Source organism: Erpetoichthys calabaricus, chromosome 5, assembly GCF_900747795.2.
Source record: "Erpetoichthys calabaricus chromosome 5, fErpCal1.3, whole genome shotgun sequence".
Taxonomy (NCBI): domain Eukaryota; kingdom Metazoa; phylum Chordata; class Cladistia; order Polypteriformes; family Polypteridae; genus Erpetoichthys; species Erpetoichthys calabaricus.
In genome coordinates, this window is record NC_041398.2 from 95,194,078 (window position 1) to 95,218,484 (window position 24,407).

The 24,407-nt window shown below is 37.9% G+C and overlaps 1 protein-coding gene across 1 annotated transcript; it reads right to left on the reverse strand.

Moving 5' to 3' along the window:
* Positions 1-4,099: 4,099 nt before the first annotated feature.
* LOC114651812 (ADP-ribosyl cyclase/cyclic ADP-ribose hydrolase 1) lies at positions 4,100-23,360 on the reverse strand. Its single transcript, XM_028801794.2, has 8 exons — positions 22,721-23,360; positions 15,120-15,249; positions 11,323-11,485; positions 11,065-11,147; positions 9,153-9,226; positions 6,411-6,497; positions 4,980-5,066; positions 4,100-4,891 (listed from the first exon to the last, which is right to left on the reverse strand). The coding sequence occupies exons 1-8, from the start codon at positions 22,927-22,929 to the stop codon at positions 4,840-4,842; spliced, it is 885 nt and encodes a 294-aa protein (XP_028657627.1). The 5' UTR covers positions 22,930-23,360; the 3' UTR covers positions 4,100-4,839.
* Between the last annotated feature and the right edge of the window lie 1,047 nt (positions 23,361-24,407).

Consider the following 24,407-nt stretch of genomic DNA (forward strand, 5'->3'; position numbering starts at 1 on the left):
AATAGTAAATGTCTTCTACGTTTCACCCATGGAGACCACACAAAATAAAAAAATGGGCAGAGGAGCACAGCTTAGCGTAATTGATGCCTCATTTGTTCATTGTTTTATCAGTACCTGTGTACTTTCAGAGCCCCCTTAGGAATGCACAAATGTACCCACCCAATCACCATTCAATGGGCAGAATCCAGTATCAGGGAACCCATGAAATCACCAATGTCCAGAACACACCATGACATTCTTAAAGTGATATGCTTCAATTTTTGGCACAGGGGGCCACAGTATAGGCAGGAAGCTGCTGCTGGACAGTCCATATAGACACCCGGAAAACAACACTACACAGACATTGTGGGACTCAAACCTATGATACTGCGGTGGCAACACTAATTAATTTATTGCTACATCACTCATCGATGACAATACGAAACATTTTTGGTCCAGTCCTGCATTTAAGTTTTCCCCTCTATTCAGAATTGGTCACTAAGCTTTTTGATTCATAGACATAGACATGGCAAAGATTAGTCAGGGTTTGCAGGAGACCTAGTCTGTCTTCATTACGAAGACAAACTGACCTGCTCCAATCCTGTAATCACCCTGTGTATCCAGCAGGGGGTGTTAGCTTCCTTGTTGGAATGAGTTCTTTTGTAATTGTGGCATACAGTATTACATAACCTGAATCTACTGTATATAGGTATGATACTAAAAGGCGATATCCCTCCCTTAGTGATACGGTGGTAAGAAATCACACAGGAGAAATAACTTAGCTTTCTTTAATGCCGGCTTACACTGCATTACAGACAAAGGAAGCCAATGGCAAGAACCCAGTTCGGGAGTGGGGGCCCGATGTATAGAGTCTGCCATTTTCGTGGCTGAGTTGGAAGGATTTTCAGGATCGGTTGACGTTATCTCTCATCTGTCCATCGGCTTCAAAGGTGTGCCGGGCAATGTTCCAAGGCTTTATACTCTTTCTTCATGTGCAGACCCCCACTTAGGTGAATCATGCCATTCCAAACAAGGCCAAGAAGATACAGTTCATGCTGAGTTTGACCCACAGAAATAGTATACAATGGTCATCAGTCTGACTGCCCATTTTGCAGTTGTCCCTAACTTGTCTTGTCTTAAAATGCTTGCCTACCAGTTCTTATATGGTGAACTCCTGTGCAAATTCCGGCTCTGTACATGTGAGTAGAAAAAGGCAGATTTATAAAATATATTTGCACAGACCACAGTGACATATTAAAGTTATACATTTATTACACCCTGGTGACTAATAGGAGCTCACGCAGCTCAGCAATAATGAAGCATGTTCCGATATTCAGCCCTCATGTCTTGTTGAGATTTCTCAACTACCTTAGCACACAACCTACTTTGAGGTGCAGTTGATCCAGAGGCAAGACATATGGATCAAGTGAAACTCGATAGGACAATTGTCCATATCACCTTCCACTGCAATGCCAATCGAATCAATGCTTGTATGTCTTCTTGTATTACCCTCCATCATGGTCAGAACCTCCTCATTCATCACACCAATATCTGTGTTTTTGGGACACAGAATCGCTCTTTTTACAAGTACTGTAGTTTCATCAACTCCGTGGCAGCTGCCAAAAATTTCACCTACTAAGCTACAAGACACATGGCTGGACAGGCAGACAAACACACACCTTTAGTATTTTATTACAATAGTTACAACAATCAGAATAAGAAATAAAATATTCTAAATAAAGTGTCATTCCTTCCATAAAGCACACTATTGATTGTAGATGCCCACTAGCAAATATATAGTGCTAATAATTTATTATTTCACTTATATAGGCAACTTTTATTGAGGTGATCTCAGTTTTTATTTTTTTCTAGATATTTATTCATAGAAAATCTAACCTTCATTAGTTTATATTCTAAGTTAGACTATACCAGAAAACCCGCAAAGTATGTAAAAATAGGTGCAGTGGTTTTGATGAACTAACAGACAGAAATATATTTTATATATTTAGATACTGTATAAGAACAATTAGGGCGGCACGGTGGCGCAGTGGGTAGCATTGCTGCCTCGCAGTTAGGAGACCCGGGTTCGCTTCCCTGGTCCTCCCTGCGTGGAGTTTGCATGTTCTCCCCGTGTCTGTGTGGGTTTCCTCCGGGTGCTCCGGTTTCCTCCCACAGTCTAAAAACATGCAAGTTAGGTGCATTGGCGATTCTAAATTGTCCCTAGTGTGTGCTTGGTGTGTGTGTACCCTGCCCGGGGTTTGTTTCCTGCCTTGCACCCTGTGTTGGCTGGGATTGGCTCCAGCAGACCCCCGTGACCCTGTAGTTAGGATATAGTGGGTTGGATAATGGATGGATAAGAACAATTGTGATGTAGTGTTTGCATTAGAATCTGAAGACAGCTGTTTGAAATACATCAATTTATTAACTTTCTGAACTAATTTTTTCAATAACAGGTAGGTATGTGAGGATTAGCCTGGCAGCACCACACATAAGACATGGGCTGATGCTGTTTGAGACGCCAGTCTATGTTACACCACACATTGCAATTTATTCATATCAATTAAATTAGGACGTTTTGGAACTCCGGACGCAAACCAATGCTTCTGGAAGCTTCCAGTTCCTGCAGACTCCACAGTGATGGCTGCAAATTAGATTTGGGTTTGAGCACTTTGAGGCCCATTGCTAAAAATATCAAATACTAAAACATAAATGTAAAAATATGGGAGGCTGTTATTTTACAAAGTGCTTTTCAAATTTCAATTGTTTTTAATCACCTATCCATGTGGCTGTCAAGGCCCTCTCTAATTTAACAAAAGACAAACTCATGATCCAACTTGCCAAAACTGGCCCCTTTCTGCAATTTTATTTTCAAACGTAAACATCCTTTGTTTAATTTCTGCTACCTGCATTTCAAGTGACTCCCTTTTTCTGAGAAAACCTGCCTACGCATTTGAGCTTTCATTAGAGTGTCAGTCTTTTCCAGTCGGTGTTAAATAATGCAGTAGAAATATATCGAACAATAAAAAGTATGTTACAATATCACTCAAAGGAGCACTTTTATATTTAATATTTTAACCACAAGAATAATCTAAATGATCCCCACGCTGTAGGCAATGCACTTAATGAAGCTGTAAAAAATCCTTTTTAAGGATTGGGATGTTCTTCATTATTTTAGTTTTTGTAACTCAGAATTAAAGCCTAATTGTTTTCAAGCAACAGTACACATTAGGCACTGGGCACACACTTATTGCTGGGCAAAGGACAAAACACTTGAACGTGAGAGAGAGAGTGACAGAATTTGCCTTGACATATCATTTTGGCGCAAAACATGCAGCAAAGTTTCAAATCAGAATCAGAATCAGAACAAACACATGAGCATTAGTACATTTTTTGTTTATTGACAAGTTCTTGGCTTTTCAGCAGTGTCCAGGTGACTTGGCTCAGAGAAAACATGCCCAATGGCTTGATGGAAATCTCAGTAGTAGCCTGGTGTTAAAAACACAGCACCAAATACAGAGGAGAAGTTTGGTAACTGCTTCTTACCTTCTTATTCAAACATTGTTTGCAGAAATGAGTCCACTGTAAAGTTGATGGGGATGCTGTAAACCAGTGGGTCACAAGTTACTATTGTTTATAATGGTAGTAAGGCACAGTGGGTTACGAGGTGGGTCACTTCTGCGACAACTGACCTTGCCAGCCCAATTCCATTGTGACGATCCCATTTGAGCCACCAAGGCAGAAAACCCTCACTCTGAAGATTGAGCTCGATTCACCATGGGTTGGTGGGTCACGATGACACTTGCATGAAAAATGTAAAGAGCTTTATAAAATGTTCCAGTTACAGGGAGCTTTATGGACAAAGTAGTTGTTTAAAGCAGTGTTTCTCAGCCTTTTTAGTGACCCACTTTTTCTCATATAACACGCATAAATTCTTTTTAGGCATCCTGGTTTTCTTGGACACATTTAGAAATTATGAAATCAATAGTACAATATAGTATAGGAAGGCACAGTGAGTGCTATGATTATTTTCATCTTATTGACTCTTTTTCCTCATGTAAAAAATGTATACAATTTTAGTCAGTTACTTTACAACATGTAAAAACACACAGCATGTAAAATTTATTTACTAAATAAACTTTTTATTAAAATACATCAGATTTTTACATTTTTTGTTATTGTAAACAAACTGTAACTATGTTACAGCAGCTATGTCCACATTTATTATTCTGCTTCACAGTATTAAAAATCAGCATTGATTTAATAAACAGGATAAAAAGAATGATAAAATTAGGAATTAGGATTTCTGTTTTGATTTAGAAATGTAAAGTGCTTAAAACTGAAGAAAACTACTTTTTTATTATTATCCTTCTCATTCTTTGAACAGATTTTTTTTTACCTGAGGAGCAAGAATGTATAGTTACTGAAATGTGTTACTTACATACCCAACTTCTCTTGTAATGCAAATCTTACAGCTTAGATCAATGTACATGTGAATTTTTGGAATCATTTATACTATATAAGAAGAAATAGAATTAAACAATTGCTTCTATAAGAAAATGTATATTTAATTGAAATTTACATTAGTCCATTTTATTAATAAAAAACCTTCAAAAATAAATGCTACAAACAGTGTAAACAAGGACAAAAATTTTAGTGTCTTTTTTTTTTTTTTTTGTTGCAATTTTATACTTACAAAATGTTAGATGCTAAAAAATTTTCTCATTTCTATACAAGGGTGAACACATATTAGAAAATATCAAATACAAGATTCTTCCAACATATTTGATTCAGTAAAAATGAACACGATTACAAAGGTCCCATGGTAACTTCAGTGCCTTGGACTTGTTTCATTTCCAGAAATTAAAAACAGTTACAGGACTGAGCGCTGCTGATGCACTGCTTCACCTCTGTGCTGTTAGATTAACAAAAAAGACCACTTGGTCACATTCATTGTCAAACAGAGGACAGTAACTTTACAGATGCTGACAAAGTTTACCTACCTTTTTAGAGCTGTACACTTATATCTTATATTGGATCCTGACAAAACACTTCTTAATTCACGTATGGAACTGCTTTCACACATGTTCCTTGAGAGGAGGAGATGAAAGAGAGGACAATTAACTTGAGAAATCTTGGTGGCAGCTGACCGATTATTACTATTACTGACTATATCCTCACATTTATAATCAGTTTACAAGAGTTGCAATGTAGTGTACTGATCGTGCATTGCCGCACCCACCACATGCTGAACCACCTGGATTGGGACCCGAGTGCAGTGGGTGACACCTCAGCACCATACTGGAACAATGTGAGGTTTTTTTTTACAATGACTGGAGTGCCAATCCTGCCACCAACCACCCAGGTTTCCCCTGCAAGTTGGAAGACCTGCTTGCAGATTAACCTCATACCCAGGATGAAGCAATTGCAGGTCAAGGGCCTTGCTCTAGGGCTCAATGGAGTTGAGTTACTTCTTGCGTTTATGGGATATGAACTGGCAATCTTCTGATTGCCAGTGCAGATTCCTTGCCTCAGAGCCACCACTCCGCCCCAATGGTGAGAAAAGTGCTATATAAATGTAAAGAATTATTATTATTATTAATGTAGTAAACGAACTGAAAATATTTTTAAAAAGAAGACGGGATTAGCATAAAGAAAAAATAGGCCCAGCCGTAGCAACTATTCTAAGTCCAGTTTAGCACAATTGATATTTAGGTAAACCAAACAGTTTTGAAGACTGGAAGTACAAATGATGCAAAACAGAAAAACTAAAAACACACAGAATTAATACAATTTTCCACTGGAAAAATCTGAAGATCAGAAATATATATGATGTCACAACCAAGCAAAACTAAAGGAAAACACCAATAAAATATCCATTTTCAAAAATGGCAGGAACCAACCCTGACTATGGATGCCCATTATTTATTGCAGGGTACATTCAAGCACACATCCATACAATAAAACTCTTTCAACATCAAAAAAAAGACATGGGATGCAGCAAACCCCATCATTATTAATGACCACGAGTAATGGCTAAAAGGATATGAAAGTGTGTGCAAAAATGAGATTCCTTTGAACATGTTTTGAGATATATGAGAGCCAAGGAACAAAGACTCTTCTTTTTTTGATCAAGAGGAACTGGTAAAGGTGTTTTGGGCATTTTCTAAAAGTTTCCCTGGGTATCATGCATAGGCCACTGGGTGAAGGCAAAGGACATGGTGGGTGAATTTTGTCTCTTGGCTGGACTGTGGGCACATGGGAATTCACCAGACATCTCTGCATCTTTGCTATTAGATAAAGGATAGCATAGTGCAACTCTACATGTTGCTACTTTTACTGTTATTAAGACAAGTAGATGGAGAAAGAAGTGAAATAAAGATAACTATTTTGGAAAAAATACAATAACAGATGTAAAAAACAAATACAATTACCTGTCTGGTGGACTGTCAACAAGCAAAATATTAACTTCATCAATATTCTTTGAGTTTAGTTTCCTGGATTCAGTATTTGCAAACAAACTTCAGGAAAACATGAAAAAATAAAAGTTAAGATTTTACATACTAAGTTGATAATATAAGTTGTACTATATGCAATTAATTCTTCAAACTACATTTTGAATTTTTATATAAAATGCATACAAATGATAAAACAATATAATTTAAAACTTATTCGTTGATTACAAATTCAAAGAATGATTTTCTCAAATTTTACTGTAAGCGAAATTGTTAAGCTTGTAATTAAATAATTCAAATCAAATACAAAGAAACAGAGTAAGCTTATTAACCTGCTAACTATTTATGTGCAATACCTTAAATCTATCTAGTCATATTTTCTCTGAACTTCTGTCCTATAGTATGCAAGATGCTAAAGGCGATGGTGGCAGCAATGGTTTTGAAGAGAGACTACATAATGGATGTGAATCAAGCCTGTTTCATGACACACACATGAACTCTTATACACAACCAACCATTAGCCTGATAGCATGTTTCATGTAGCAGAGGAAACCCGAGATCCAGCATACATTCAAACTATCAGATGATGAACTTTCAGGCATCCATTTCAAATGCAGCCCTAAAGAGTAGTTCTTATAAATTCATTCATAAGCTACAATCAGCTTGCTTCTTCTGTATTCATTTATACTGAGTGACCACTTGCAATTGGTGGTGCACACAGCTAGGCTAAACAGAGGAAAGCTGCAACATGGCTAACAGAAACTTTCTTTAGCTAAGTGGCAGAACTAGAAGCTCTGATTCCAGAAAAACGTGCTCGCATACCACCTTTGCCATGTCAGGAAGCATGACTTGACACAGACAGAGAGAGTGGCAGCATCACCATAAGCGATTCCTTGCCAGTAACATCAGTTCATTAAGAACAACTGCTTTAAGGAGTATGGTATTTTTTACTTAAAACTATTCTTGGCAATCACAACATATATTAATTTTCCATGGTAGGTAATACTTTATTCATAAATTTAAAAAAAACTAATTGTGGACCAGAAGAAACATAAAATAAAAATATTAAAACATATTCAATAAGTACTTTGTAAAACCATGCAGTCAACATAGCACTTTTCACACATGCAGAACATTTTGTGGCCCTATAAATAAATTGTTAGTCAAAGTTTGTGTGTTGTGCTCCATGGTGAAATGCCACTATACTTTTTGCTTTTCAGTGATAGGAGTGAAACCTGATTGGATTGTCCGCTACCATATGCCACCAGAGACTCAGTACTGTGAGTTGTTCATTCTGTAAATTTTTGACCCTGAAATTATAAAAAAAAAACATTTTAGGACTATTTTTGAATCTTGTTCCCTTAACCACCTTGGCTTTAACCCTGAGAGTGACTTAAAATAAACTAGCTGTGTAAGCCCGTGCTATAAAAAGCCAGGGATACGAGAGACTATTGAAATTGTCAGAAAAAAATTGAAATGTAGAGATGTCAGGTAATTGAAAGGAACTACTCTGGGCATCTCTCTCCTAGGAGGATTTGTTTTGCAGACGTGCTCGTATTGCTTGTGCATTAGCGGCAGGAGGAGAAGTAAAAGGGATACCGTTTTGCCGATGTTAGTGGCTAAGTGACTTTGGCTTTCTTGTGAGGTCTCGTTATGTTGACGTACTGGCCTCGCTTGTGTTATTAGTGGCTAAGTAAATTATCTGTGTCCTTGGAGGCAGAGCCCTTACCCTGACTCCACCTCTCACTTCCAGGCCGGATAGACACACACACTTCCATGCATAGACATTTATATATAATTGATTACTCGCTATAATAGCAGATAGATTAATCATTTACAAAATAATCGTTGGTGGCAGCCCTTGCTGATACTGTGAAAAATAGCTTTACAACTGGTGCAGAATCCTTACACTATCAGGTTTTATCCATATGTTGAAAAATGCTCATTGAACCTCATCTCATTATTTTTTTCCCATTACTCTACCTACATTCCTCTGGTCTTTACAGTCCAGTCCAATTTACCTCATGTTTACAAACATTCACACACATTATGGCTTTTATTTAGTCCCTTTTTTCAGGTCTTTATTTATAGAACGAGAATTTATAAAATCCTGTTTTTACTTTTGTTATTCTGGGGTTTTGAGTGTTGCTTGGTGTACAGAAAAAGTAAAAGTTTATATAATTTTGGCCTAAGACTGCAATATAGCAATATGTTAAAAATGTAAAGCAGTCTAAATACTTTCTGAATCCACTGTATGTGCACTTGATATTTTGTAGACTCTACTCAAATGTGTCCACAGACAAGTTTTTTCTTTGATGTGACTATTGTAGTTTTTAAATTTTCTAGAGGACTAGTTTTTTTACCCATATGCTAGATTCACTCTCCACTCATTATCACTACTGAGACTTTCCTATCCTTGATTCTGGTTACTCCTTCCCTGTACCAGAAAGCTGCCACCATCCAACCTTAAGCCTCCCACTACTGATAGAAGAGGTAACTACTAAAGATTATTAATAAAACTGTAGTGGTTACCAAGGACCTCTTACTGGCTCTGGCTGCATAGCATACCAACTTCAAATTTATCAAATTTAAAAGACAAGGTATCCTGGATATCTCCTAATCTTCTATTCCCTAGTGTGTACATGGTAAAACTCTAGTATTCCTATTTTGTGTACTTTTGCTGCCCTTGAAAATAAAAAAACACATTTGAAAGCAATTTACCTGCTATCACTGAAAGGGTCGCTAATGGAACCATTTAACATCACAGAAACATTACCACAGGCAATGCTGGCAAACTGCAATACAAACAAGATAATTGTGATTGTTCTTGCAAAAAGCATACTTTAATACCATTGTTCTGAAAATTTGCAAATGAACTAATTATTTTTGTTAAATAACAGAATGATTAACATGTAGCCTCCTCCTCTACGGTAATACTTTGGATTTTACTCGAACAAGCAAAATATATGCCTGTTTTTCTTCAATTTTCAAATAGTCACTGAGTGCATTTACATGTTCATGGTTTCTTAAAAACCCCTGTTTACATGTGCAAGTCTACTTATAGAGCCCCACCTTGGCAGAATAGTCTGATGTCATACACTGCACAAAAAAGAATTAAACATCATCATCAGCTGCTGTGAATCTGGAAACAACCAGTGTTTCTTGAGCAGTGTGGGGAATGTTACTTTTAAAAGTAACTTACTCTAGTTACATTACTCATTACTTACAAAAACATACCTAAATATGTTATACAGCTACTTATTATAAAATGCAATGCATTACAGCCAGTGTGTTGCTTTTGTGTTACCTTTTATTTTGTTATATGCAAAACTGCATGTTTGACTGGCCAGCATTTGTTATTAAATCCTAAGCTCATAAATTAACTTTCATGGAACGGATTTTATAATGGTTTTATAACTACATATAGTCCTTCATGTGCTGTGAAGTAAATAACATCAATCCCATTTTAATACTCTTGACCTGAGTCCCCAAAGATTCACGATATCAACACTAGCCACTACACTATCTGATCACACTGTTTCAACAAATTTACAGCAAATAGCTGGATTAAAACTAAGCTGACACTTTATTAATATGTTTCTGTTACCGGATTGCATGCAGCAAGCTCGTTCCTGCTTGGCTGTGCGATTAAGACCTGCAAAGGAGCGGTGCATAGGATGTTTGCTTCTTGCGTTACACCCAGTGCTGCTGGAATAATGCAAGTGTTTTTACTTCAATATAAGAAGTATTGTGCTAAATTATTGATTACTTTACACAAATATTTGGACTATGCAGCACATGTTGCTTTTAACGCATCACCCCCAACACTGCTTCTTGTGCTCCTGATCTTAACACTGTACAGCACATTCAGTTCATCAACATAAACTTAGTGAATTGTAAAATGCTAAGTCAGATTATTTCAACCAGGAGAAGGAATAATGAAATCTCCCAAGCATTTGCCTCTGGAAATTAATCTTTGTGGAAACTTCCACCATTTTCTACCCATGGCGATGCTAACACATACGCAGCCTAACTGAGTGAAACAAACTTTGTTTACTGTAACTTGGTTAAGGGTTAACATAATTCGCTGAGAAATCTATGTGTTAACCTATTTTTTTAGAGACCAATATCCCAGTTTCTCTAACTGTAATAAAGGAATATATGGCATTTTTTAAAAACCAGGATTCTGTGCATAGCCAAGTAATTGAAGTACATGTAAATACACTCATTTGTTTCACACCCCTACCTGAGCACATTTACTGAATGCAGAAATATCTTTTATTTATTTTTTTGTTCTTTAATAAGAAGATGTAAAAATACAGATTGTAAAATCCAAATTCTAGAGGAAACATATTTGCTCAAGCTACCCTTATCAACATTCTGCTGCTTACCAAAACAGAAATATTTAAGAACTACCAAAGTGGTGCTTGAAACAAGAATGCAAACTATTAATTTGTGAATTATTAGAGCATAAAAAATAAGAAAGCGAATTACAAGGTATTAATTACATATATTCCGTGCATCAGTGTTATTGGCTTTCAGTAAATCAGTTTAATCTATCATAGTATTTTATAAGCACAATTATTATTTTAATAAAAATGTTTGAAGTTTGAAGAAATACATCATTACATACATATAATGAAGCTCTTTTCCAAAAGGACTTTACTGAATTCAGTTCACAGTCATTCCAGCCAGGGCAAGAAGAATAATCCATTTCTAAGAAATAATTTCAAATTTCAAGGATAAATTACAGATAAAATGGCTTCAGTTATATTACAGCAGTGCAATATTATTGGCATGTAAATCAGTCTAAATCATAAATTAAGTTTTAAATATAGCATTTGGTTAAATCTGTATCAACAGGAAATTTTGAATCATATTTATTACCTACCTTTCATACCTACTCTGCTACACCATTTCAGTCCATCCATCATGTAACCAACAAGAGAATCTTCCAAAGTCATGACACATTTTGAAGGGTTAATGACATTAATGTTCATATAAACACTGGAGACAAAATGGGCAATTTCCTTTGTCTTGCTCCAAAAAAGAAACTATAAAGTAAACAAGAATGATAATTTAACATACAGGAGTCATACTTAACACAACTTCTGCACAAATGTTTTGATAGCTTTCATATAAAATCAACTTCAGACTCTATGACAAAAATAAGAACTCTGTGATAGATTAAGCTTCAGATGGTTTAGGATTAGAATTTCCATCTATGTGTATTTCATTATACTTAAGAAGAATTTTACTGTTTTTCAGCTTATTACTCAAAACACTGGAAGTACCCAATCCAATCTTAGCAGTAACCAGAAGGTAACAAAATAAAGACATCTATATGTAAGTATTGATCGACTGACTGTTTGATTAACTATGGTTTTCCTCCAGCGCCCCCAGAAATGTGCTAGTTAGGCTGACTGGCAATTCCAAATAGCCCCTGCATAAGTGGGTGTATGTGCAATAGGGCCCTGTGATCAAATGGCACCTCATCTGGGGCTGTTTACCACCTTGTCACCCTGAATTTGATTCTGCACCACATATTTAAGAATCTTCCATATGCCTAATTTTGTGTTTCTTTAACTTGGTTTTTAAGATTTTCATTATCATCATCATAATGTTAATACTACTTTTCCAAATGTTCTAGTTACTTAATCCTTAATTTAATAATAATAACATTAGTGGGTCTGATGCTGAAAAGTTGCAGCCTTTCAGCATCCAGTTTCATTTGCTCAGGTATATGATCTGCTTTTAACTGTCAATATTAAGATACAATTAAAGGAGCAAAACTAAACAAAAAATGGAAACTGATAGGAAAACAACAAAAGAATACTGTACTAACCGAATCCACACATAAATTAAAATTTATGGTGGCAATTAAATAAATTTCAAATGGGTAGTGTGGTAAGCATAGATGCTTCTTCATGAATCCAGTACCCTGGGTTTGTTGTTTGTGTGGAGTCTACACATTCTTCTAGTGTCTGTGTGAGTTTTCCTCTGGTTATTCTGTTTTTTTTTTTTACTAACATCCCAAAGATGTGATGATCAGATAAACTGGCAAACTGGTCCTCTGACGATGCGGGTTCGGCTCCATGCTTCCATCGGCTGTTAGGGAGCCCTTGAACCCAACACCGTCGGTAATGTCACCGATGAGCTAGACAGTGAGGCAATAAACAATTGAGCAAGGGGATGATGTATTAAATGTGCAAAGTGCTTTTATTAACAATCAAAACAATCCATGTTCTAATAAAGTGCAGTAGTGCATTCAATAAATCTTTAAATAATCCTTAAAACAGTTGTGAAGTGGAGGTTTAAAATACACAAAAACAACAATCCTTTACCACGAGGTTAAAACGTCAACAGGAAGCAGTCTTTAAAAACAGATGACAATCCCCGGTGCTTCTTCTCTGTTAGCGTCAGCGTCTCACCTGCTTCTCCCATGCGGGCTCTGCAACAGGCGAGACGCTCTTAATGCAGCTGACCTTCTCTACACTGTCCTGCTTCAGCTGTTTGGCTCGCCTCACTGACCTCTGGCTCCGGTAGGCTCCTCCAGACAGCGACTTGGGTTCCATAGCGACCAGAGCGCACACGCTGGGGAATACACACCCCAAGCCCCAACTCCCGCTGCCTTCCGTGGAGAGTCATCCACCTTCCGGTCACTCTTGCCCTTCAGAATACTCTGCGAGAGCGACCACTGCTGCTACTCCTCGGGTGTCGGCCATACACCCAAGCTACCTGTTCAGCTGCCCACGAGTATACACTAGCTCGCTCTCCCGCACCGACTTTCTCCTCCTGCTACTTCTTGCCGTCTCCTGCAACCTCCGTTTCTTTCCCTTTTACTTCTCCTCTCTAACCAGCTCGCACTTCTCTTTATATGCCGAGAGGACATAGCAGTTGCAGCCCATTAGCCACAGGAACAATCACGGATGTGGGCAGTCTCCCACCTGTGCACTTAGGTGAGAAATGCCCACACCGCAGACCGCCCTGCGGCTTGCTACAGTTACCCCGCCCCCTCGCTAAGCCGCGAGCGCGGCGATTATTTATTTAAATAAAAACGGCCTTTGCTGGGAGAGCTGTGGACCAATAACACCACAGGTCCCTATTAGGACTGGCACTCTATCCATGATTAGTGAGGGCTTTTTAAATTGGATTAAGTTGACAGACGATATGGGTTGACACTCTTGCATACAGTATTCCTTTCCTGGGAGGCTGAGAAGTGTAATCTCTGGGAAACAAACCCTCTGGCCCCCATTCTTAAATACATGGACCACCATACAAGTCTGTCATTCAAAGGATGCTTTATCTGCTATCCTTGAAACATTTAATTGATGTGTTAACCATGCTATCTCAACAATGTCCAGTATTTTCAATACCTCTGGTCAGATTTCATCCATCCCAGCAGCCTTATCACCATGAAGTCCTTGTCCCCAGTGATTAGACCCTCCACAGAGCATGTCCAACGCTACCGCCTGGTAGGAGAGGCATGTCTACCAAATCGAGGAGTTCCCTAAAGTGTTCCTTCACCACTCAACAAATTCCCCAGATGAGGTAAACACATCTCTATCCCTGCTTAACACACTGTGGGTAAAGTCACACCTTCCCCTCCTGAGGCATCAAATAGTTTGCCAGAAAAACCTCAAGGCCATCCAGTAGTTTTTCTCAATGGCATTTCCAAATCCTTCTATGCTCAAGCTTTTGCTTCCATAACTACTTTTGCAACAGCCTTCTTAGCCTGTCAGTATCTCTCGTCCAAGTCAGGAGATCCCACAGACATAATTTCCCTGAAGCTCACGTTCTTCAGTCTGACAGCTTCCTTCACCTCTGGTGTATACCATTGGGTCCTATAGTTGTCACCATGACATGCCCCAATTGCTTTAAGACCAAATCTTTTTAGCAGCTGCTTCCACAACTGAGGTCTTGAAAAGAATATTAGACGTCCATGTTTTAACAGAAACGCACATATTGATAACCCTACAACAGTATGGGCATTTTTTGGAAAGATGTGTGTCTCTGGACACTGTAACTTGAAAATGAGTAGACAGATCCTGCAGACAACCTGCAGTTGTTAGTTCTAAGTTTTTTGTTTTGGTTTTTAGTAAATACTATACTTTAGTTAATTCAAACTGAATACTGTGTTCAGGTTGTAAATATGAAGGATGACATGTACTGACCAAATGAGATTTTGTTTTCTCTTCACCTATGAAAGATATTTCTGGGAAAAGGTGATTATGGTAAATGGTAGATTGACTGAAGGGGTGTAAAAACAGCATAACAGCCTGTATAGAGCAGTTATGCTTCTTCTTATATATATGATGGCTTGATAAGGTTGTTAGTTTTAAAAGACGCTAAAAGGGCATATCTAGAAGATCATACATGAATAAAGTAAATGAATTATTAATAAATACATATGTAAAACCAATGTTGCAGGAATTAGTATTATTTTCTTCTATCCAAATTAGTTTAATTGAACAACACATCATTATTAATATATCATTATTTTATGAAGCACCTTTCAGCTTCTACTCAATTGTTCTTTTAAGAATTTACAACTTTTTGTATGGAATGTTGTGTTATTACAATAAAATCAACAAAAGTAAAAAAAGAAAAAGAATTTACAACTTTTTGTAAACACTGCTCATTTGCTAAGAAATGTACATAAAATTAGGAAACATTAATAAATCTCACCTTATTACAAGATATGTTCTGCCGTGCTGCTTCCATAAAGAAATCATAATCATTCATTGTAATATTGCAAGGATCCTTTCCAATTACTGAGTTAAGAAATCTATTTTTAATTTCCTCACAGTCACGAGAACTAAAAAAAACAGGGAACAACAAATGTAATAAATAATTAGTATGTCACTGTGATTTATGTTTTACGGTAATAAAATACATATTTAGCTTATAATTGCATAGATATATCAAAATATTATAGCTTGTGCTAAGAGTAGGAGATGCTATATAAGCTGAAAATCAAGGCCCTTTTGAAATGTAAACAACTAGCAAAAAAGACGAAAACAGAATGAGAGCTGAAGGCCAAAACATGGTAAGAATCTTTGATTAGAGACAGAGGCAGAGAAAGATGTGTGGGGGGAGAAGACAGGAGGGTTGAGAGAGAAGGACTTATATCGGAGTTGTGTTACTTATTGGTAAAAGGGGGCAGCTGTAACACTCAGTTGGTGCTATGCATTTGTCTTCATGAGATAACAACTAAGTGCTTTCTTTCTGGAAGTTAAATGTCATCCAACCTATTTATGTACAAGCAGTACAAACTGTAAACACTGAGAATGTGTTCTCCAGAGCTACAATGTTTATTAATGTCGCACCAAAAAAAACACAATTAAGTTTGTTACAGCTTAGGAAAATCTGTGCAAAGAAATCTTTAAATGTTGTTTTACAATTACAAAAAAAAAAACCAAAATATGTTTTATAAACTTTAAAATGCAAATAACAGGAATGAATACTTTCAATAGTGGAGTTCCAAGGATAGATTTAGTAACCTCTTCAAGGTCACAGAAAGCAATCTTATCTAATGCCTATAGTATACTGGTTACTGGTTTACAGCTCTTTGTTTCTTTGTACAGCTCTTTATCAAAAAGATGAGTTCTTCCACTGACAGAAAAATGAACAATTTGCACTCTTTATTGGTTCATTAAAAAATAATGCCTCACATTTGACATCTAAACACATTAGGCATATCAATGATTAATTGTGGTTTGCTTAATTTACATTATGAGTTTAAGCAAAATAGTTCTAATTTGTGATAAAAATTGTAAGTGCCTTGGTGAATTGCACAACCTGATAAAGAACTATTAGACATTTAATTGAACAGACGCATGGGAGGAGTATTTAAGCCACACATCAGAGCTACAGATTCTGAAAGAAATTTCACTTTTCTTTTAACTCACTAGAAGTAAGTCAGAAATGTGAACTAATAAAGAACAATGCAGAATAAATACAGAAGACATTGGTAATGTAATCAGTTTAAATTACAAAATAAGCAAGACGACAGTGTAAAGTTCAAAGAAAAGTTACCATATTTCCAAACAACAAAATAATATAAAATAAATGATAATATTAACACACAAAATGGAAAAGTTGTTGTGGACATGTTATGAAATGTTACTGAAATATTTTTTGAGGTAATGATACATTTTTTTTTAAATCTAAAAGATTCCGTGCCTTTTTCTCAAAGAAGATATTAATAAGGAATAATTTCATTTTATACCTAATTTTAATAGATTATTGTTGGAGATATATGTAATTCCTAAAACGGTGTCAGCTGCGTAATTTGGACCAATAAACAATTAATTACTGATTTTTGATATGACTTACATACTGTAGATAATTATTCTTCTGCATATATTTTTTCTGTAAAACACTGATGGGATCAAGATGAAACAAAAAAGATAAAGGTGGAATGCGGCTGATTTGCATTTTTGACAGGCTACCATCCATGCTATTCTACAATTGCTGCAGACCAGCACTAATATTACCCTTTTCTTATTATTAAGTGTGAAACATCATTACAGTTTTCTGATTTTGTTTCACCATTAAAAAACTTTCAGGCATGGTTGGATCACTGCAATGAGATTGATACATTAGTGAAAACTGGTTGTCTGTAAATAGCCAAGAATTTCATGTTAGTCACTCAGTGAGTCTAACAGTGGCATTTAGCTTTATAGGGACTAGCTGTGCTACCCGTCTAAGACAGACTGAAGACAAAGTAGTCAATGTACACCTCAGCGTTAACATTTGCAGTGCATATGTTTCTGTAATATCAACAACAACAACATTTATTTATATAGCACATTTTCATACAAAAAGTAGCTCAAAGTGCTTTACATAGTGAAAAAAAGAAAAATAAAAGACAAAATAAGAAATTAAAATAAGACAACATTAGTTAATATAGAAGAGGAGTAAGGTCCGATGGCCAGGGTGGACAGAAAAAACAAAAAAAAACTCCAGAAGGCTGGAGAAAAAAATAAAATCTGTAGGGGTTCCAGACCACGAGACCGCTCAGTCCCCTCTGGGCATTCTAGCTAACATAAATGAAATAGTCCTCTTTGTAGTTAGGTTGTTGTTGTTGTTTTTGTAATATGCCATTTGATTTGGATTTCCTGCGGTGGATTGGCACCCTGCCCAGGATTGGTTCCCTGCCTTGTGCCCTGTGTTGGCTGGGATTGGCTCCGGCAGACCCCCGTGACCCTGTGTTCGGATTCAGCGGGTTGGAAAATGGATGGATGGATGGATTTGGATTTCTAAAAGTAGTGTTACTGTGTGTGATGTGCCATCTATTGGAAGCACAGAGATATAGCAGCCGGATAGACTCACAGACATCCTTTGATTAAGGTGAATGCCAAATAGATGCCTTTATCCAAGGTCACTTACAAGATCAAGTTACAAATTCAAATTTATTGTCACATGTAGATACAATATTACAATACAATTCTTAGCTGCATGTCTCTCAATGACTAGTGACAGTAGTGCAATAAATTCCAACAACATAAACAGTCCTGTACTTAGCAGTATAAGTGCCTGTTGAGTAATCCTATTATACATGTTTGAAAAGTGTCCTTCAGTCTAGTGGTATGAGTGATAAGATGTCTATACCATTTGTCAGAACACAGAATGGAGGAATGAAATTCTGCAGGATGGCTGAGGGCTTTAATAATACAGCTTACCTTTGTAAAGCAAATTGGTTTATGCCCTAAACAGATGGCAGCTACAGTAGCTGTCAATAATATTCTGTGCCACCTTAACCATCCTTTGCAGTGGTTTATGATCTTGAGCTGAGCAGGTCGCTTACCAGTATGTAATGTAGCCAATGGGCATGGACCACTGATGGACATATTACAACTGTTAAGCTACTTGCTCATGGCCATACCTTCACGAGAAGGCAATGAAGTACAGTGCCCAGGCCACTACAGTAGACCGCCCACACAAGACATGTTACCAACCAATACAGTTGATGGAAAAAGCTTTGGTAGTAAATTAAGTTACCTTAATTTGAATCCCACATTTCATCTGGAGGCAAGGTCACCAATTGTATCAATATACATTTTACTGAGAAGATGCAAAAATTTAAAACCCAGGTAGACATAGATAATAGAGTAATAGTTGCAACTGATTTTTGTATTTTACAAAAACCAGAGGGCACCACAGTGGTACAGTGGTAGCACTGCTGCCTCGTTGATTGAGACCAGGGTTTGTGACCCTGGTCCTCCCTGCATGGAGTTTGCATGTTCTCCCTGTGTCTGATGGTGTTTCTTCTGGTGTTCTGGTTTCCTTCAACAGTCCAAAGACATGCAGGTTGGGTTGACCAGCGACACTAATCTGGAACTAATGTGTGTGTGTGTATGTGAGTGTATTCCCCAGCAATGAACTGGTGCTTTGTCCAGGGCTTGTTCCTACCTTGTGCCCTGTGCGTGGTGGGATAGGTTCTAGCCATCCGCAACAGTGCACTGGATAAGTGAGATTAAAAAATGGCATGGTATGGTACAAACAACTGAGAGATCTATAAAAAATGCCACTCCATAGATAAAGATCAGCAGGTAAAAATGGTGAAACTACAGTCACAGAGTTTCCAAGGCAGGATGTACAGCTAACAGCCTTATTGAGACACGAACCTATGCAGTGTACGTTTGACAACTCACAGGCAAAATGGTTGTCTGTGTGTGTATTAATGATAAAGTAAGAAATGTTGGCACTGATTCACCAATCCTCATGAGCTTGCCTTGCGAATCTGTTCTGCCCATACACATCAACTTCCAGTCCTTTACAGATTTATGTGTACCATAATGTTACCAGACTCAGGCCTAGGGGAACCCAGGCCAGGTACAAGCCACAGTTGCTACAGGGGGTAGCCACAGCGATATTATGCCAAAAGCATAAAAGAAGCAGGCAGCACTTTGGAGTCTCTGACCATACTTTCTCTTTTTTTTTATTTCTGATTTACCCAGAGTACTAGGGTGTTCTGCTTCAGTCTCTGCCTAGATTAACATGATGATCACTTAAACAATGGTACCTATCAATGTTCTCTTCTGAACAATAGTGTAAACACATTTTCTTTGATTAAACAGTTGTCAGCTATGAAGAAGTACATATATCATTGTATGCTGATTACAAACCAGTGTCCCCAGAACTTGTTAATAGCACTTTGGTCAGCAGCTGTTGTATGTAAAGTGCTTTATAAATAAAGTTGACTTGACTTGACTTGACTTCAAAGGAGGCAGGCAGTTGTATATTGATGAGACACCAAACAAAGCAGTCCGATATTCAAAGCAGATGACTCTTTGCAAGAGGGGTAAATATATATGTCCTGCAGACAGTCATCAACAATAACCTGTAACAATTATTCAGGACATTTGCCTTTTTACTTATCTCAGTCTCAAACAAAGGATGCCTATTGCCCCTTCATCTCTTGGCTTTAACTGCACATTTATTATTTAAATGTGTTTTCCCTAAAAGCAACACATAGAAATGTTCTTTTCTTGAAAACACCAATTTATATTCCATTACAATAACTGTGAATGTAGTGAAAAGCCAAGCAAAATGACCCCTTTTATTGGCTAACTAAAAAGATTACAATATGCAAGCTTTCGAGGCAACTCTGGCCCCTTCTTCAGGCCAGATGTAATAACTGTGAATAAAGACTACATAAGCATGCTTGGACAATCAGTGCCATCAGAGCTGATGTTCTCAACTGCCGGCCTGACAGTTGCCATACTTAACTATGAGTGACTCCCAAATGTGTTAATATGCTTTTGTTACTAAACACAACTGCATTAAACATTTTATGGTAACTTGAGAGATGATCAAAAACATGTTTTCAATTAACAGTAAAACAAATTCTTCTACAAAATATTTTTAAATTAAAAACCATTCCTGAGAAATGCATCATTGATTTTTTTTGTTATTAGATTTTCTGTTTTAAACTATTATTTATACATATGAAATTTGATTGCTCTCCTAAAACACATAAATGTAGATAAACTCCCCTGGGCTAGTTTGCTTTATTACTTAATCAAATCTGCCCAGAAATGCCAGGTCCAGACAAGGCAGAATCTTCCTATTGATTCCCAGGTTTAACAGGTACTGTAGGAGCAGAACACTCACCACATTGCTGCATGGAATGTTATAGGAATCCATTACAGAGTAAATGAGTATCACGGTTGCAAAGCTGTACAATTGCACATCTTTTCTTATTCTTGTTTATTTGAACCCTTGACTGGATAACTGTCCATCACAGTGCAGGGTCATACACAGCCACACCCAATAAAACTGAACTTTGCACAGGTGAAAATATTAATACCACTGCTACAGACAGATTTTTTAAAAAAAAATTATTTTACTCTTTACAGTTTTAGGTATATTAAACACAGTTTCTTTGTACATCTGACTGTGACAGAATTTAGGCCATTGTAAAACTACATTTTCTATACGTTATCAATGAAGTACCTACCAGTTTAGGTAAGTTATTGACATATGGAACGATAACTTTAGGAAACCATGAACCCCCCTCCATAAATAGTGCCTGAGGCAACAAGCCTATGACTCTGGTGCTGTAAGCAAACAACACTAACTTCTGCCCCACTGCATATGAATAGTCATAGCAGATATTGGTTGCAAGTTTCTACATTAATCTGCATTTAAATTGAAGTGTACAGATTAATTATTTTACACAAAATATAACAGAACCAGATGTTAAATCTGAGCCAGACCATATGGATCCAGGCCTCTGTTCCATACATGGGACAGCTAGTTCACTTAACCATTGTTTCATTAACACTCTGTTCTTATCTTATGTGCTTCTCTACCTCTCAACTTTCTCCCTCCAATCATTTGAATTCTTTGTAATCTCGCCTGAAGAAGGGATCCGAGTTGCCTTGAAAGCTTGCATATTGTAATCGTTTTAGTTAGCCAATAAAATGTGACATTTTCCTTGACTTCTCATTGGAATCACCAAAACAATTCTGGGGTCCATCTTCAGTCCTGGAAGCCCTGGGTTCATCCTCCTAAAGCTTCCTATACTGGCCTTATGCATTCCTACAATTCTGAGTCTCGGCTGTTACTTAAAGGGTCAGGCAACTCCCCTGTTGTGCAATGCAAAAATTCGGATAGGATCCTGAAGATGGGCGTCAAGTAAGGGACCCTGAAGTTGCGTGTTAATTAAGGAGTACTTGTGTTCAAAATGGTTCAGTGGTTTGCACTACTAACCCTCCGCTCCAGGAGACTGGGTTCAAAACACCTGCTTTTACTTATATGGTCTGTATGAACTTTTTTCTTCACATGCCAGTTGTGAAATAACTTATAATGAAAACAGGAACTATGTGCTGATTAAATCTAATTCTTAATATGTGAACAAGTTCCCTGTTAAATGGCTATGAATATTGATCCTTCTTGTGTCCTTTATATAGTACCATTTATGCAGACCCTTTATTATTCCCTTTATAACTTAAGTAAAATAATAAGACAGCTGGAAAAATTTGACGTGAGCAGTTCCGCTTTCGTTTTTCTGCTGAATATAACAATCATCATCACTTTCATATTGTTTATTACTGCTTTTGCTCAAGACTGAAATGCTTAAACACAACCACAGGAATCTCAAGAACAACTGCCTTGCAGAAACAAACGTCTTTTTTCAGTTTAACATTCCCCTGCTTTCTTTTTGTAATTCCTTCCATCCAGTGACAGAAAGTAAAAAAGTTAACAAACTTACTGAAGGAAGGCATATGACTCGGAGCATTTGACTACTTTCTCTTAAATGTTTGTAAGATTGCTTTCAATACATTAACATGTGCTGATCTACTGTAGCATATTTTTTGAAATCAGCTAAAAGCTCCATTTCAGAGCTTCAAAGTAGGATAATGTGCAAGCGGTACAGCGTGTGAAAGATAACACGATTAATGCCGTAATGATCACGGTCCCCTGGGCACATAAGTGACCAAAGTAGCGTGCATTCTAGGGTCTCCTAAATTCCACAACACAAACAACAACACCGTCCATTTTAAAATCCTGTTGATTTGTCTAAAGTCACGCCGATCGAGTACTTTCCACTTTCTATGCAGCATTCCGCAAAAAGAATAACGCGAAATTAGAACAGAACACGTGCGGACTATAATTGAGATGCAGCCCATCACCTAAGTCGGCGTGCTGCAGTCACTCTAAAGCTGAGCAAACTTGGACGGTAAACGCCTTTCAGAAAGAAAGAAAGAAAGAAAGAAAGAGGGGGGAGAGAGAGAGGTGGATAATGATAACTTTTAAACAGAGTTCCCCGTACTTACCCCAGACTCTCGTGCTCCTGAACATAGACACGGCATCTGCGGACGATAATGTCAGCCAGGTTTTTACTCGTGCCCTCTGCGCTTGTACGTTGTCTAGGAATAAATACCAGAATTAAAGCGACGACGAAGACCAGGATAACCAACAGGCAGCACGCTAACACAATGATAGGGTTTCTTCTGCGGCTCGAGGCTCTCCGGGGGGACGACATTTCTAATGCCCCTTCGTTGTCCCTTCTCGGACTGTAGTGTTGTGGTGATACGCGTTTTATGTTTTGTTATCCTCAGCAAGTGTAGAGCGTTAACAGGTCAGCACACGCGCTTAAAACACAAGTCAACCTAGTTCAGACAGAGCTTCTCTTTCGGCGCCTCTCATCTTGCTGTGTCGTCGTTTTTTTCCCCTCGGATTTTAAAGCCGAAATGAAGAACTCAAAGCCCGACAGGGTTTGTAAAGATGCAGGTTTGTTTTCTTCCTGAACTGCGCGGAATTGGTAGATTGAGCGCTTAAAGCGCACAAGTGATCAGGTAAATAGAAGCGCGATGAGGGGATGGGCTGTACCAGTGTAATTTGAGACCGAGAGGATGGCATCTGCTGCGGGTCTATCCAATGGCAGTAAAAGTGGAACGCCTTGTCCATGGGGTCTTCCCGATGGAAATGATCATTGCTAATCGCTCGCTGAAGCCCCTCGAGGTGTCGTGCATAGCACAGCTGCCTTGCACCTGCGGAATCCACACTTTCAGTCTCCACCCAGTCTTTGCGAAGTTGGACCATTGTTTCTGTGTTTGTTTTTGTGCGAACATTGCTTTCATTCCAGACACGGTTTGGAGAAGTTAATTGTGAGTTCTGGTGGGTTTGAGTGCTGGTGCTTGTGTGATGGTGTCCTGAGATGGGCTGGTGTCCACTTCCAGGTAAGGAAGATAAAAAGAGGCAAGGCATAATGATTTAGCGCTGCTGCCTCGCAGTTAGGAGATCCGGGTTCGCTTCCCAGGTCCTTCCCTGCGTGGAGTTTGCATGTTCTCCCCGTGTCTGCGTGGGTTTCCTCCGGGCGCTCCGCTTTCCTCCCACAGTCCAAGGACATGCAGGTTAGGTGGATTGGCGATTCTAAATTGGCCCTAGTGTGTGCTTGGTGTGTGGGTGTGTTTGTGTGTGTCCAGCGGTGGGCTGGCACCCTGCCCGGGATTGGTTCCTGCCTTGTGCCCTGTGTTGGCTGGGATTGGCTCTAGCAGACCCCCTTGACCCTGTGTTCGGATTCAGCAGGTTGGAAAAATTAATGGATGGATCTTTTTTCTAAGGTGGATTGCCTCTTTTTCAGGAATAAAAATACTGAATGGAGTCTGATTTCTTTTTCCAAAGAGCTGTATTTTTTGCAGCTGCTACTACATGGTAGGGCCAAGTCAAAACAACAACAATCTTGCTTTTTCTCACATATCCTGCCAGGTCTTGAATGTTTACTTTTATAAACACTGCCTTCTAACACATTACATCTCAACAGAGGGTGGTAATTATGCATATAGGTGTTTTATTCATTCTAGTATAATGAACATTTCATCCAATAATTTAAGACTTAAGTGAGAGCATAACTTTACAGTACTTACTCTTTCACAAAAGAAACGTCCTCATTTCTATCATTGCAAATTTGCTGCCTAGATAATGCACAAACAAGTTAACAATATATTTTTAGATAATCAC